A 17,328-nucleotide genomic window follows, 5' to 3' on the forward strand; every position below is an offset into this window, starting at 1 on the left:
TGAAAACTTCATGGGTATGCTGTTAAACAGGAGGACCCCTTTATACATAACAGGAACTGTGGAGTATCTGGCGATAAGGAGGCACGCCGTGTGCTCGCCTCATTACTGATGCTGCACTGCCTCTCTGTGGAGATGCAGAGAAAATACACGCAGTCTTTTCTATGTGCAACATATTGAAGAAACTCAAAATAGTTGACAAAAATATATATTTTTTATTCAAACTCAAGAGCTTTTAAATACAGTATATCTGAAACACATTAGAATACTGCATTTTCTTTTATTTTATCTAACGTGTACATTACAGGTTATCAAAAACTATTTGACAGAAGGCTTTCAGCAACCTGTAGTAAGATATGTTGGCGAAAACTATTTATAATGTAAAAGGTTTACATTTTCAAGATGTGAACATAACAAAAAAAAAAGAGGCATGCGGGCATTTGTAAATAGTGCAGTGCAAGCAACTGTGAGATCCAGCATAAGAAAAAAAAACTATTGAAGAGTGATTATTTTGTACAGTAGTCTTATGTAAGACACAAACACAAGCATGATCTGATGTCCCCGCATTTGTGTTGTTGCTGGATCATCAAAACCTATGTTGTGATGTCATCACAAGCTCATAACCATAACTAAAGCTCAGTAACACTAACCCTAGCCCAAAAATCACACCCTAACGAACATTAATTATGATGATCCCGGAACAATACCAATACGTGGATATCGATACACCCAAGCAAAACACACTCTGTGTACGGCCACACTAAAAACATAGTGTTGGAACAGAATTTTAAGAGATTTGGGTAAAGATACTCGATTTTAGATAAGAATTTTTAATCATAATTTATAGCTACTTAGGATTATGTTTTTCTACCAAACACAAAAATAAATAGGTAAAGAAAAGTTCTTTTTTTTTTTTACTCTGAAAGACGGAGAGCTGCGCTTTAAATAAATCCAATGACTTCATTCTTTTTTGTAACAAGTGACAATGCTAACATCAGAAATGCACTTCATGTTACACCTCCAAGTATACATGGAATAAAATCCTAGAAAATATAAGCCAATGTGGAGTTGTATGCCAATAACAGTAACAAAAGACAAAGAGGCAACAAAAATCCAACAAATAAGGCAACTATCAGCAATGTACAGCAATCAGCAATTGACACTTTGTTACCACGAAGGTGCATGTCTTGCAGTTTTCTTGTTGCTCAACTGAGGCACGAAACAATAAATGCATAGATTTAAGGTATCAAATAAGCATCTGGACCTAACATGAAAACAGAACTTGTAAAACTGTGAACGCCAAAGATAAACATTACATTTACCTAAACCTTCAGACGGAGTTATGCAGCTAGTTTTACGTTGCTACATAGGTTTCCAGTTTGATTGTACTGAATCCGATAATTTATCGTTATCTCGCCTGTCCCCTAACATTCATAACGTCACTGTGTAACTTGGAGACTATTTCAAACTGCCTTAGTGACAGCTAGCACTATCTATCATGAAAAGTTAATGGATGCCCTCCCAAATACTGATATCACTTCCTGTCTAGTGCCTAAGTAACAAAGGTATTAAGTGCGATGATAATGCAACCTAAAAAAGTTTCTTCTTGAAGAATCGTGTTGTCTGCATGTGTTGTTTTTACATCATTATGATATCACACTGGTGATTATTTAGATATATTTGTTGTTTGTCATCTAACCTGTCTATTTAACACAATTAAAAAAAAGTCTTTCAAACTCTATCCATATAAATATAAAATTACTCAAAGCAGTTAGGTGAGGTATTTCTATTACATGCAATTACAAATAATGAAAATACAATTAATTAAATTAATTAATAACCTTTGGTCTTTCAACTTAAAACAAACCCTTGGAGACAACGATCAGCGAGAGCGCTTAGGCAAAGCCTTGCTGCCATAAAGCTCTCGGTGATTCGAACCACAGAAGGTAAATTGTATAGGACATTAAACCGCCTTTAAAGTAATTAGTGGCTGGGTAATGAGGTGTCACTCAGATCTCTCAGTGACGGCTGAGTGAGGCGTACTAATAAAAGACTTCAGGTATGAGAGGCTGGACTCTCCCTGTGTCATCCACGCCGCCTAACCCATCCCTGCAGGGCAAAAACAAACCACCTCGGTCTGTCACAGCTCTCACTCCGGAGAGTGACACATCCATCACTCTCACAGCTCCTTCGGCACAAACACAGCAGAGCAGTGGGCTATGGCTTTCAGTTAACAATCTGTTTGATTTTCCTATTCCCAAGTAACACAGTCTGTACACATGTTAAGTGTAAACTATTTTCCATGGAGCCTGGAGGTAGCGTAGTCTTTCCTACTTCCACGTTCTTCCTTAACTAGCACAGCACCCTTTAACACAGTTGTCTTCTTTCCAGGACCCAAGGTTAAAGCCCGACAAGACTTTTCAGTAACATTGTGCAGGCTCTGCTGTGTGCTGCTGTTGCAGTCAAACAACCACAGAGCCAATCAAACTTTTCATAATTGTCGTGTGCAGTTTCATCTATGCGCTGGATAATATCGCAGCTGCTGGTTGCCCGAGGTCACATTCAGGTCCCTCCAATAACTGACGATTTAGATGTGTATGTTGTGGTGGCGGACCTTAGTAGAGTCAATGTCAACCCGGCGTGCCTCAGCGAATGCCAGGAAGGTACAGAGGCCAAGCAGGTTGACCATGGTGATGAGGGCAAACACAGAAGCCCATGAGCCTGTCGCCTCAATGAGATACCCCGAGAAGTACACCATTAAGACCCCTGCACAGGAACACAGAGTAGCTATAAATAGCAAAGCAGCACAAAGAGGGTAACAACATGTGCAGTGTCTTTTAAGTGGCAAAACTATTCAATTTGTCCCACATCTAAATTTCTACAGAGAAAATGTCAATCTTTTCTGTGTCCCTCACAGGACCACTAACTGTCATCCCCTCATCCCTGTATTATTCATCTGACACAAACTTCATCATGGTCCCTTGATGAAATATGCATGGGACAAAGAGACAAGCGGGACTGACATTCAGCACATCACCTCAAAGTTTGAATTTAGAGAAGTGAATCAATGATTTCACTTAAAAGCATGAAAGCAACTACTGGTAAAAGATTAATGACAAGTAGATATTTTTTTAATTAATACAAACTCACCTGAGAAAGCACCGCATGTATTCATAACGCCTGGAAAAGAAATGTACAGTAATTACTCGTAAGGTGTGACATTTTGCCATTGTTCTAAAACACATTTTTAGAACTTACCAAATAAAGCGCCAGCACAGGACGGAGCAAGATCTTGAACATTTACAGAAACACCACTGCAAAAGAAAAACATGTCATTGTCAATTTGAACTTCAGAAATGACTCTAAATACATCCCAAACCGCAACAGAGTATAAGCCTAACTCTGAATGGCATTCTTTCCCATAAAAAAACAGATGGAGAGAAAATCTGTGTCTGTACTGTGCTACTGCTGAATGCATATTTACTGGTTTATTGTAAACATATCTATATCAATTTCACTCTCTTTTAGTCGTCATGGCTGGAACCAGAGTGAAGAATAGATTTTCTTTAGTGAGTTCGAAATATCATTAATGGAGCCACAAAAAAACAAAATGAAATACATTTTTTGTCCACATCATGATCATTATATTTACTGATTATTACTATGAGGTAATATATGTATATAACTTATACTTTTTATTTACACCATTCAAATATGTATAAAATGTAGTATTAGGACCACATTAAGAAAAAAAATCTAGATTATTGATTGTTTTGAGAATAAAGTTAGAATTTCAAGAAAAAAGTCAAAATGTGGAGATTACAGTTGATTCAAGACCAACTGCCACGGTTGCTGTACCTTCTGAGTTAGTGAAATCATACTTCAGAATCAGCTTTAGTACAAGAAATGAAATTCTTTTTTTATTTAAGCACATAAACACTATCTTATGAAACAGAAAAACCACATGGCTGGTAAAAGGCTGCTAATGAACAGATGCAAAGTCACTGAAGGTTACCATGGTCATTGTTCCTCAAGCTTCCCCTTTCAATATGCAACTGAATACACTAAAAGAAGTGCACTCACAATTTCATTTAAAGGATATCTGATTATTTTTAGATATATTTTTGATATCTTATTGCTTTGAACAAATCCCTTAAAAGCCCCAAACCACCAAAGAACTGATCATTGTTTTCTTATTCTTTTTTATCCTTTTCTTTAGTCACTCTTTTTTTAAAATGTATCCAGTTCCTCTGTGCCAAAGAGCTCCAGTGTTGTTCACAAGTTATTAAATACACATCAATGAATTGTACCATTGTAGCAGCTGTACCTTCATTACCATAAACCCAAGTTGGCTTGCATACTTATTAGCACACCAAACATGCAGTGATGCATTCTTTAAAAAAATGCAGTATTTACTTTGGAAGTTATTTTAACTTATTACAATTAAAGTCAACGTTTATGCCCTGTTAGTAGCTGGGATGACGAATTTCAAGACAAACCAAATGTAATAAGGCACTACTAGGTAAAGTGGTTAAAACATAAATGCTTACAGACACTGATCCGATACAATGACAACTAGACAAACTGCATGCCTAATAAAAGCTGAGACCTGCCAAGTCTTCCTTGGTTATGCCTGAGCCAAGCAGCATGATTTAAGACTTTTTCAAATACAAAGTTGTACACTGGGGGGCGGAGTGGTGAAATATTTAACATTTAATTTCTAAGCAGCTATGCAAATAAGGGTAATATTCTGAAATTGTATCATCAAGTTTGAGTGAACAAAACACAAAACAATCTCTCAGGAAACACCACATTCACATGTAAAGCTAACCTCACATCTGCACAAATACCCACAATGGGGCACAACATTTCTTACTAAGGAACAAGCAGGTTAAAGACCATTTAATATTTGATCCAGTCACGTGGGATCAATGTGTTCTCATAAGCACCTCTGTCGGGTAATGTTTAGAAAAGTTCAGGGCTGCAGCGTAAGTGTGAATACAGCTACAGAGTGTGAGGAAACAGTGGATGGCAGTACCTGTGACTGAAGGTGGTGAGGCCCATGGTGGCAGACACAAATGCTACAGCCCAGGGGAAGGTAGTTGTGCCACACAGAAGAAGGGTAAACACACTGGACACACCCATGGAGAAAAACTAACACAGAGGGATGGATACATGAAAAAAACCCCACATCAAACACAATTGTACATAATTCATTGCATAAGCAGTGTAAACAGGACAGCACTTTGTACTGGGAAGAAGAATCACACTAAACACGCAACATACAACAGAATAACTGAACAACTGAGAAATATTGTACCTGCATCAACTTCCTCACTGATGCTGTATCGAAGCCTGAGGGATTCAGAAGAGAGATTAGGGAAGTCCAATGTAACAATATCAGTGTACTAAACATTTAAAATAATACTGATGTACAGTTTATTTCTCCTATTGTCTACCTTGACTGATGAGGTGGTCAGAGAGACAGCCACTAAAGAGGGATGACGGTATGGCCACTAACCAAGGAATGACATTGAACACCCAGCCCTGGGAAGATAAAATATTTTTGGGCTTTATTTGACCACATACAGCAGCCAGCTTCGTGTAGTGTATCAAGGACGTGTTGTTTTAGTGACCTGTCTCAGTGATGATGATCCTAACAATTAATGACAAATAACTGTGACTTAATGTTGCTTTAGAAAGTCGACGAGTCTTAAAAATTATTTTTAGAAGATGGATGTAGAAACCCAGTGGTTTCTTGACTGCATTTTAAAGCCTAAGCAATAGCATTTTAGTCACTGTCATGCTTTTAAGGAACCAGAGGAACCCATGTTTAGGAAATATGGCAGGGTGCTAAATATAGTTGTTCGTCAAGTATGTTAAATACAAATATACCTGACGAACCAGCTGCATTTGTAACGTTCCTCATACGTTGCACAGACACGCATCACTGCTGGTGTCAATCAAAACTAGAGTTCCACTTATAAAAAATTAAACACAAACTTCTTGTTGGTCCATATGTACACAAGCCACATTATTTGTCATGGGATGCAAAAGTCACCAACATCAGGAGACAAATCCAACTCAGTGACTCAAATGAGCACAGGTAAGGACCAGCAGACATCTACAGCTGCCTACATCACCAAATCTGGCAATCAAAGCAGCCACAGCTAAAAATTAAAATCTTAGAAAAAACAAAACACATGAGTTAAAACAACAAGAAAACCCACCAATTGTAGAGCTGTTATGAATTTGGGCCATTTTTGTGCTAAGTTGTAAACATGCTTTGCAGTGGTGTTTGTTAATTTGGACATTTTAGCATGCAAATCTATGCTGAGTTTGCATATTTTGCTGTGAAGTACAGCCAGACTTTTGACCGCTTCGCCTTGGGCATTTTTAATCTGTAGCTCTGCTCTAAAAGAACGTACGTACCTGGACCCGCCTACTATCCTCGGAAACTTAAAATGATTGGCTAGAATCTAAAGTGTATCACAGCTCAGGAAAAAAAAAAAGCACCGAAATAAAGCACCGAAATGTGCGCTGCTTTTCGGTCTGGTTACTACCGTTTATGTCAGAACCGGTGCCATACCGGTACCCATCCCTACTTGTAATTTTTCCAGCTGCTTGGTCAGACAGATTTTCAAGTTAAAACGCTCAACATTGTACCATAAGTAAACATGTTTGCAGCCTAGTACAAAAAAGGAGGTTTTGGCCAAAAAACAACTAATATCTATTTCCATAACAGTTCTGGGAGGTTGATTTTATTTTTCATCCTTTCTCGTAATCTCCTTCTTAAATTTCATTAAGTCTTAAAAGATACAGAATAAGATGCGCGAAGCTAGTTCACCTCAGCTAATTTGAGTCACTGATCCAGGTGACTCAATTGCACTTGTGTTACTTGTGCCTTTTGGAGCCTGTTTAATGCAACTACCTGACATATAATATTGCTGGCACCATTTTTGCTGGTTATTTTTTCCTACAGCCTATATGTGAATTCTAAAGAGTCAAACTGTAGTATTTTATTTGTATGTTATTCAGCAGATATCTGTGTCTGTGCAATGCAGCAATGCAGTCTATGAATCCTCCACCGTGTCATTTAAGTGGTCACTTCTGGTTCCAAGAAACCAGGATGGTGATGGCCAAAATTCTAAAATCAAAGCTTCAAAACAGGAGTTTACAAAAGAGTGCATTTTCCCTTGACTTTTCCTCAAGCGCCACCATTTGGTCAAAATTTTAACCTATTCAGAGTTTTGATTTATATAACTGCAAAACTTAGAACATAGTTCAAAGCGCCTTTATATCTAATTCTACTTTCACAAAGCCACTCACATGGCTGTAGACTCTAAGTCTAGTAAATAAAGGTGCGGTCTTTCATATTTTTATCCCTTAAGCCCTTTTTTTATTGATTGGTTTCTCTAATAATCAAAGGAGTCATGAGAAAATAGTTACCTTGGCATCGGGGAATGTGTCTTTAAAGAATGTTGGCAGCCATGACAAAAGAGTAAAGAAGGTGCTCGCCGTGCAGAGGTGCGTCACTATTACGGCACTGGTTATTGAATGAAGAAAAACAAGTCTCAGTGAGCCCATTATAATTACACAACTACTCGTTCTGCGTTTTTTAGCACACAATGACACATTGACTTAGATACTGTTTTTCCTATTAGACAAAGGTTTGTATCTGTGCTATTTGTTATTAACCGATACCTCTATGAAGGTATGATGCATTATGTTAAAGTGAGTCAACAGCATAGTAGTACTTATAAGCCTAAACTATCATGCACTATGTGGAGGTGTCAACAGGGATCAGATCAATTAAGAAAACACATGTACTCTGTGTCACTGAAAATGGAGCACATCAGGTGTATTACAGTGTATAAATATCTAGGTCATAGGGAGGGACTGGAAGGAAAAGACCTCAGAGACATGATTCAGACAGTTGAGGAACACCAACATAAATCCGATAATAAGATATTTTACACATTTCCACACTCCTCCTCCTATTTTTTTTTCTTCTAGCTTAACACACATGCAATGGTTACAATTAGTATTCTGAAATTTTGAGGTTGCAGTAAATCAGCCGAAGCATTACATCAGAACCTGAAGGCACACAGGCAAGATTATTGCTGCTTATCCATCTGAATATGAAAACAAGCATGCAGTACTGCACATGTGCACAGAGCATAAAATATGTGTGCAAAAATTATAGGTGCAATTGCACATAAAGTCACACCCTCATAAATAAACACAGGCTTTATCTCACCAGACAGCAGGTTGTTTTAAGAGCCGTAACCAATGTCTTTTGGTCAGTTTGGACTGGGCTCCACTGCTGCCCAGGGACTCCAGGGTGATTATAGGCCCTACAAAACACAGATAAAATACAGGAACATGAGCACAGAAGAAGATGCTGACTCCAGTTGAGCAGGTACAAGATAAGAGACAGCACAGAAACTACTGACACAGCTGAAGCATCACTTGCCTTCTCCTTTCAGTAGATATTTCCACATGCAGTAGGCCCACAGGACTGAAAGGAGTCCAGAAACATAAAAAACACTCTGCCAGCCGTAAAGGTCCAACATGAGGGAGCCTGCCCCCCCAATTACCAGAGTGCTGGGAAATAAAACCACAACAAAACATGACAAGTTAAAACACAACCCTGTAAAAAGACATTTCAGCATGTGATTAGTATGACAGAATTTTATTGTGAAATTTCCTTATACATTTTTACAGAAACAATAAAAACACCATATTTAATAGTAACTGCTATTAAAATCAATAAAAGCACAAAAAACCTTCTCGTTTTGCAATAAAAACACCCAATAATGAACTAAGAAGGAAAACTCAGCCTTTTCTCACTACTACCCAGTTATTGCATAACACTTGACTCACCCCAGATAGGAGCCACTACCCACGGTGCTCATGAGGAAGCCTCTTTCACTTTCCACCACCTTTTGTGAGCACAGACTTGCAAGAGAGGGGTAATGAACTCCTGACATGAAAACACAAAGCATAGCCAAATTTTAAAAGGGATTAAGGTTCAGCGGAAGAACGTTTCACATTATTGTCTAATAAGACAAACATAAAAATGTGACAGAAAATAGAAACAGAGTAGCACATATGATACTGTGCCGGGTTATTTGAAATAAAACAATGCAGTCAAATCAATTTAAGGACACTTTTAAATGACTAAACTTAATCGCTGTTCTAAAGCCAAAGAAAGCAAAGTACAGATGTCTGTTTGACAAATCGAACATCCCACCAGCAGAGGTAAATATGTCTTGATTGCTCAACAAATATGAGAATTATTATTTGTTTTCTATATATAAAGTAGCCATGATGAATGTAGGCTACTCAAAGATCTTGGATTCCTGGGATCCCACATTTTTAACATTAAAAGACTAGCTAGTGCAAGGGTGTTTTTAGCATTTCTTTGTTGTCTCTGCAGTGGACACGTTCAAGTCACATTCCTTGTAAGTGTGACTGACAAATTGAATCATTAAACACAAGACAAACATCGGCAAACATGAACCAACAAGGACTTTAACACGTGTCTGCACGAGTTCATGGGGGTCAGATAGATTATTTCGACTTCCCTGATGCAGACAGTAAGCAGATGCTTACAGAAAATAAATGAAAGACCATTTACTGGCAAATGCTCTTGAGGCATTAAAGCCAGCAGCAGTTGTGGTCAGATGAATAATGTCTGATTGCCCATCCCTACTGTTCTTGTGCACAATATCTTTAGAGCACACTGAGAAAATCTCACCAAATCTGGGGCAAACATTCACTTGGACTCAAAGAAAGTCACTCTGACCTCACATCGCTTTGTTGTCTCTTCAGTTGTTGTGAACATGATATCTCAAGTAACCCTAAAGGAAATTTTGTGTCTTCAGGCTCAAAAATGTTTCAAGGTCACATAAGGCAATAGATATAATAGAAAATTACAAAAACGTTAAAAAGGGGGGGAAAAAGTGGTGACATTTTATATTCAAAAGGTCAAAGATTTGCATCATTGTGATATCTTAAAGGTCTGAAAAATAATCAAAAAATTTCTGGCCCTCACTCAACACTGCATTTCAGAAGTCTTCACAATGTGAGTCCATTTAAACGGAAGCATGACTTTTTGGCAGGGACATACGACTGAAAAACAGCAATTACAGATGCAAATAAGTCTGGCAGTTATCGGGAACCCGAAACTGCGACCAATGGGAGTACTGTCCGAGACCTTTTTCATTACCTGGATCTTACACCTCACTAATGTAATCTCAAGTGATGATTCAACTTGCACACCGCTAATCTCACCTTGCAGTAGGCCCATGAGGAAGCGAGCTAGTGTCATAGAGAGGATCGGCTGGGAGCAGAAGTGGGCCAGGATTGGGGTGAAAGCTGTCATTGAACCCCAGGCTGCTGCAGACAGCAGGAGGACCTTCTCACCTCCCACCCTGTGAACAGAGCACAGATGGGTTGCATTAGCTTTAACTTTTGCCTACTAAGATATCAACTTTTGACTTCTAAGATATCAGCTTGGAAGAACACATTGAGAGGTTTTAATCTTTTGGATAACTTTGGCTGAAAATATAATCATAGAGAATATTTTATCTAAATAAGGTGAGCATTTAGATCAAGTATTTTGGACTGTTAACAGTTTCTAGAGTGGGAAAAAAAATACTGTGCAGACACCCATGCAGCTTATCTGTTAATGACACTGTGACTTAACATTACAGGGCAAACATCTCGCTCAGTACATCACATTATCTCTGTAGACTGAGCAAACACCACTGGGCTGCTTACGTCAGTGCCAGCACGGTTCAATATAAAGCGACTTGATTTTAATTACAACTCTAAAACTAGAACAGATGCCAACTGAAGACCCACTTCAGAGTCCTGTAGACTCAAGATGATTCTCAATTATAAACCCAGAGCCTACCAACTTATAGAGCATGCGGTTTCTTACCGGTCACTCACGTAGCCTCCGAACACCTGAGTGAAGCAGTAGCCCCAAAAGAAGCTGCCCAGTACCATGCCGGACTCCCTCTTGCTCCAGCCGAACTGCTCTGCCATGCTGACGGCACAGATGGGCATCGCCACACGGGCGCAGTACAGGAGGCACGTCCCCAGCAGCAGTACCACTGTCCATATCCTTGCCACAGGCCTGCACCAGAGGAGAGCAGAACAATTTGAATTTGGCTGCACATCCCCCAACAGCTGGGGACAAACTTTGGCCTTGTTAGACCAGTTCGTAGGGGCTGTCTTATCTACAGTATGTGGTGGAAGCAAGTCCAACCTGTAGGGCATTCAACAGGGGTTAGTGGTGATGGGTTCTAACATGGCTTGGTTAGATTTATACATAAGATACTAGTATTCAAAATGTACATCATAACTTTATAATAGTTCATGGCAGTCTTTTCATAAAGGCAGCACTGTTATTTCCTTCTTTTTAGCCAAAACAGCACTGCATAAAAACACTGAGCCATGAAAGGCCAGAAAAGATACGTGTCACCAGCACATACAGTACTTCAGAAACCCTGAGAGGACCGGCAGGCATTAAGCGTCATTAACGATTTAAAAGTTAAAAAGTCTCCCCCCTCCATATGACCTCTGTGAGCCTTTTAGGGGGTGGGTTTGATTTAGTAGAGTTGTTAAAACATGGTTAAAACGAGCCCCGATGAGTTGGTGTTACCAACGGTTACCTTGACCAGCTGGTGTTGTGTTCAGGCCACTTCTTATGACACCCGGGGACGATCTTGGCGGGCGGGTGGTTGTCCTTGTGACAGACCAAATCTGGACTATAGGTCTTGCCATGTTTTTGAATAACTGCCATTCAACGCGAGGTGACGGACGGCAGCCTCTTCTCAACCGCTCCGGGTATACTGCACTTTCTTCTCTTTCCGGTCGATCAGTGAGAAAAGTAAGCGTTCGGGTGAAAAGGGGAAATCTTCTCGTAAAAGTATGCGCGAAATCACATCATAGGATCCTGACGGTGAATTCCATACCCTGTAAAACTGGACTAACAGAGAGAGAGGAGGTGATCGCCGTATTCGAAACAGAGCTAGAAGAGGGGGCAGTCTGTTTTTCCTGATGCCCTAGGAGGAGTAATCCACGTGTCAGTTTTTCTCCCCTGCCTCCTCCTCCAGCCAGCAGCCACGCAGCAGTTCTTCTTGTCGTCGCTAGGGTTAATCAGGAAGTGGTTTAGCCCGGCTGCTTCATCCGTTACCTTATCATCTGAAACGTCAGAGAGACGCCTGTGACTCCGGGCCCTCGGCGATGATGACGATGCAGTACTGCAAGTAGAAACAGAGCCTCCGCGGAGAACCAGGATGGGCTCTGTCGGTGAGCTGTCCTTGCCGGATGAAGATGTGATTGTCCCCGTGCTGAGATGCAGCTGTCGGGATGGGGCACCAAAATGCGCAGTACCTAGAATGTTGCTGAAATGCTCCCCCGGCTATCCTGAGTTAGCAGGAAATTGTTACATAACACGTCACAGCATGTATGCTGGCTGCCGGTGGGAATTAATGTACGGCAACAGTGTAAAGTTAAACTTTTTGATAGTAAAATAAGAGGACAAATTAACAGCAGACTTCACCTACACACACTCATATATGTATATATATATATATATATATATACACACACACACAAATTTATGTGTGTGTGTGTGTGTGTGTGTGTGTGTGTGGCGAGAGGTCAAAATGGATTTGACCAGTTTGTCCGAGGAGGAAGATGAAGATGTAGTGTTAGATGTAGCTATGAGTGATGGTAACATCAGGTAGAAGGAATGTGAGAAGCTTGAGAAATACCAAGGGCTGAGAGAGGTGCTCAAACAGATGTGAAGGGTGAAGCCAACAGTGACCCCCAGACTGGTAGAGTGGATAGACTGGTAGATCTCTGTTCAGAAGAGTGCAGTTCCAGGAACAGCAAAGACCCAAGCTTGAAGGATAAAGACTGCCCGCAGGGGCAAGTTAGGAATTTAAGATTTTTTAGTTGCATATTTAGTCATCAGTAACACAGTTACACATTAATGCTCATTCCTTTTCTTTTTGGCTGCACCGTTTAGATATCACCGCAGTGTGTTGTCTGTCTCTATCTCATCCAATCACTAGCTTACTCTTCTGTTACACCAATCCTTTGAATGTCCTTTGAATTTGAATCCTTTGAATACATCAGTGAATTTTCTCCGTGTTCTTCCTCTTTTTTCCTGTCTGGCATCTCCATATTCAACATCTTTGTCTGGCATATCCATTTTCCCTCCTCTGCACATGTCTAAACCATTACAACCTTGCCTCTTTATCTTTGTTTCCAAAGCACTTAACCTAAGCTGTCCCTTTGATATACTCATTTCTAATCCTGTCCATTCTTGTCACTCCCAATACAAATCTTAATAGCTTCAGCTCTGCCTCCTGTCTTTTTGTCTGTGCCACTGTCTCCAAACCATGGATCCATACAAACACGCAGTGGCCTCACTGCCATCTTATAAACCTTCCCTTTCACTCTTTCTGCTGTCCTTCTGTCACAAATTCCCCGACAATCATTTTCACCCAGTCTACCCTGCCTGCACTTTCTTCATCTTTCTTGTGTACTGTTAGTTGCTATGGACGACAGACCCCAGGTTTTCAAACTCATGTCATCTCACTAGATCTCCTCCTTGCATGTTCACCTTTCCACTTATCTTTTTCCTATTCATTCACATGTACTCCATCTGGCTTCTTATACTCCAGAACATACCTCCACCACTCCAGGCTCTTTTCCATCTCTCCCTACATTCATTAGAGATCACCTATACATGAATGCATCAGTAATAAGTATGATTCACAGGCAGGACACTTTCTAGAGTTAATAAAGTGAACACTTGTTTCACAGCATGTAATTCATCATTGTGTCTCTTTCAGTGAATTCCTATAAGTGAAAGTATGATATTGTTTGTTTGGTAACAGTCAGTATAACATGGTAATGTTTAATGTAATTGGTAAGCTGTCATATACCAGAATTTTAATGGAATTAAATATACTTGATTGCTCTTTACCTCTACAGTTTGAAGTCTTTAGAATTGAAACACACCAAGTCTTTCAACACTTGCCCAGTTTAAAAATCCCACTTTTATTGCAAAATAATATCCCAGCAAAAAAAGAAAAGCACATTAAATTTTGCAAAACAGCAACTGGTTTCATAAATGTAAATAAATCCATCTGTAAAAGTGCCTCCATGTCTGCGGACACATTATCCATTCACATCTTTAAACATTATCAACAGTATTCAAAACACTGAAACTGAGGCTGCCTTTACACTTGATGGCATTCCGGTAATCTCCTAGATTTTCCCTCTATTGCTAATATTACATTTAGTCTGAAAGTCTTTGTGGGCATCTTTTTTGATAATGCCTCAAGCAACAATACAGCATAAAATCTGAAGCAGATTTTAACTTTAAAAGGTAACAGTAGCTTCAAACACCCCAAGTATCAAGTTGTGGCTACTGTCATCACACAAGAGTAGTAGCTGAAAGACCAACAGCTTAGCTGAGCAGACTTTTTTTCTAGGGATGGAATATATGTTTATTTGAAGCAGTGCACACTAAGCCAACCATTTATCCTGATCAAACTTTTCCTCCTCTAAGTGGTTACACACAGAAAGTGATAGCCTAATTTAGGCTTTATTCACACATTCCAATGCCAACAACTTTCCCTGCCAAAAGACAGAAAAACTAGTGTAACTTAAGTATACTAATTTTATATAAACAAATATGTAAATTAGAATACCAAGTGAAATACTTGCACGTCACTTTAGTGTGAGAGGTCATTTTAAAATGCCATCCAGTTTCCTGCACATTCTGAGTTAATAAAGTATCAAAAAGCAACCCTTACAAAAAGAAAAGGTTGTACTCTATATGAGTCAGTTTGTTGCGGGGTATGAATAGATAAAGGAAATGTGTCCATCTTGTGATGCTGTGGTACTTTTTTCACTTTGATCCTTATTTTGGGTCTTCAATGGTTCCCTTGCTGAGGTCAGTCATTTTAGGATACTTCACTTTCTTTTGGTCAAGTTCATTTTGAGCCCACAGCAGCAGCTTCAGGAGCTTGGCCAGCTTCGGGGTTGACTCTCTGTTTTCATAGTCTAGTACACACTGATTTACTTCACTCCACACCTAAAAAAAACAGAAAGCAACATATAGAATAATGTCTTGTGTATGAAAATGAGATCACTTCATTTGATGTTCTCAGAGTATAAAAATCCGTCTTCAGAACTACAGCAGACGTCACAGGATGAAGGTCACTTCCTGTTGATGGGAGTTTTCATCTCACACCATCACTAGCTGCTGCTCATAAGGGACTGTCTGACTGTTGGAGTTATCTTTGTAATACTGTTGGGTTTAAACCTAATAATATAAAATTCCCTGAATTGACTGTTGTAAATTTGCACAACATAAAAAAAGCTGAAATGAACTGAACTTTACAAACGCTCACTGGGTGAGAGTAGTACTGATAATTTAAATCGGCTTCTTATTTAAAACTGCTAGAATGTTCCCTTCAATCAGTTAAAGGACACTTTGCCAATACAGTAAATCAGTTTAAAATTATGTGTGTATAATAATTATAATGTGCTGATTCTACCTTTTGCCTCTGCATCATGTTAAGGAGGTCTCCGAAAGGTGACTCTTCTGGGTTGTCAAATGCCAGCAAGGCCAGCGTCCTCTCCATCTCTGTCAGACATTCTCGGCTTTCTTCCCCCTGTTCTGCTAGCTGAGACTGAGCAAATTCAAGGGCAGCTTCAGTCTCCCTCAAACGAATCAGCTCAATAAGATGCTGCTGCTGCAAAAACCAGAAAGCCATAGATGCAATCAGGTGTTAAATAGCAAGGCATACATAACAAGAAGCAGTTATTAAAGTACAAAGCTGAGATGTCTCACCTGGAGATGAAAGTAGAGGTAACGATTTGTGTCCAACAGCTCTGGGTGCAGACTGTTGATTAGGGCGATAGCATCCTGGATCTGTCCTTTCAAGATCATTTCTCTGATCTTAATTCTTTCATCTAAGGAGTCCAAGTCCACACTAGGCTCTATCCCAGACTCCATCCTGAACTTCTCTGCTGCCTCCTTAAAACCCTCTGTTGGACAGGAAAAAAAAATATACATAAGAAAAAATCCGCTCCCAAAATCCACACTCACATCTGTACTTGGCTTCAGATGTCTGTAAGAATGGACATCTGAAACCCAACTTTCTGTAACAAAAACCACAAAAAGATACCTCACCTGTCACCAGGTAGTTCATAATGAGTCTGTTCATATCAGCCCTCTGGATGTGGACATTGTTGAGTTTTTCCATCCACTCCTCCCTTGTTATATCCTCCGGCTTCTCTGCATAACTCATTATGATAAGATCCTGCAGGAGTGCATCGGGGTTATGTTTACAATTTAAAAAGATATAATTTTAGACACCGAGAATATTGGCTTATGTAGTATTAACGGTTTATGTAACTAACTGTAATTCCTTCAGTGTGACTGCAACATGACAACATGACATATGAAATTCTACGTAACAATAGTTTGGGCCTTCTCTGAAAAACACAACACTGAAGCCTGACTTTCGTCAACACGAATCAAAACAAAGATAACCTGCACCTTTAAAAGCATATACTTCGGATAAATACATCAAGGACGAGACTTAATATATTTAATTATATTCTATTAGTATTTATATACTACATAATGTCCACATAATGGGTACTTTTATCACAATACCTGAATATTTTGTCGCTACTTTCAAGCAGTAGCTAGGTAGCTAACGGAGAGTAAGCCTCTTCTTCTTCCTTCGTCTTCCTTATTTCCGGTAGCAGAATGTGCCGCAGAGAAAATGCTGCCCCCTAGAATAAATCCGAAGCACAGCAAATGCACACTCTGCGACAAAGTCCATTGTGCATAAAACATACCGTTTTCAGTGCGGTTTGAAGAGGACCACAGGTGTAGAATAGGAGTTTAGAACAATCTAAAAAATCTAAAAATGTCTGTATTCATGTCTCTTCTTCAAAAAAGAGCTTTCCTCAGTAATTACCGCGAAATTAAGTTAGTGTGAATATCCTGATAAATCCTAAACCTCATACTTTACTCTGAAATCAGTTCAAATTATCGACTGACCAGACTTCCCTTTGTATTGTATTACAGCTATTTAAACGATCATTTCACTGGTGAAGAAAATATATTATAATTGCATGAGCCACCATCTTTCAATGTTGCTTCCAGGGAACCAGATTTTCTTGTAATTTTGTTAAACTGTTCTTGGATGCTTTTTTTTTTTTTTTTTGCAAAAAAACCCAAAACATTTTTAGCCAAGTTCATAGCCATTTTCA

The 17,328-nt window shown here is 39.3% G+C and overlaps 2 protein-coding genes across 3 annotated transcripts; both read right to left on the bottom strand.

Moving 5' to 3' along the window:
• Positions 1-189: 189 nt before the first annotated feature.
• Positions 190-12,457, bottom strand: slc17a9b (solute carrier family 17 member 9b). 2 transcript variants are annotated; one of them, XM_084917291.1, is made up of 13 exons: positions 11,685-12,457; positions 10,949-11,146; positions 10,297-10,436; positions 8,884-8,983; positions 8,474-8,604; positions 8,258-8,354; positions 7,447-7,543; positions 5,457-5,544; positions 5,318-5,352; positions 5,036-5,151; positions 3,256-3,311; positions 3,148-3,177; positions 190-2,763 (listed from the first exon to the last, which is right to left on the bottom strand). In XM_084917291.1, exons 1-13 carry the CDS (start codon positions 11,813-11,815, stop codon positions 2,585-2,587), a joined length of 1,398 nt encoding a protein of 465 aa, XP_084773417.1. In that variant the 5' UTR covers positions 11,816-12,457; the 3' UTR covers positions 190-2,584. The 2 variants fall into 2 exon arrangements, with proteins under 2 accessions (XP_084773417.1, XP_084773418.1); XM_084917292.1 differs by lacking the exon at positions 5,036-5,151 and having other exon boundaries at positions 2,612-2,763.
• Positions 12,458-14,068: 1,611 nt separating this feature from the next.
• LOC146364486 (glucose-induced degradation protein 8-B homolog) lies at positions 14,069-16,820 on the bottom strand. The gene is made up of 5 exons (XM_084917293.1): positions 16,724-16,820; positions 16,235-16,364; positions 15,893-16,089; positions 15,597-15,794; positions 14,069-15,130 (listed from the first exon to the last, which is right to left on the bottom strand). Exons 2-5 carry the CDS (start codon positions 16,350-16,352, stop codon positions 14,957-14,959), a joined length of 687 nt encoding a protein of 228 aa, XP_084773419.1. The 5' UTR covers positions 16,353-16,364; positions 16,724-16,820; the 3' UTR covers positions 14,069-14,956.
• Positions 16,821-17,328: the final 508 nt, after the last annotated feature.

This window comes from Perissodus microlepis, chromosome 20 (genome assembly GCF_051167445.1).
Source record: "Perissodus microlepis isolate ML-2025 ecotype Zambia chromosome 20, ASM5116744v1, whole genome shotgun sequence".
Lineage (NCBI taxonomy): Eukaryota > Metazoa > Chordata > Actinopteri > Cichliformes > Cichlidae > Perissodus > Perissodus microlepis.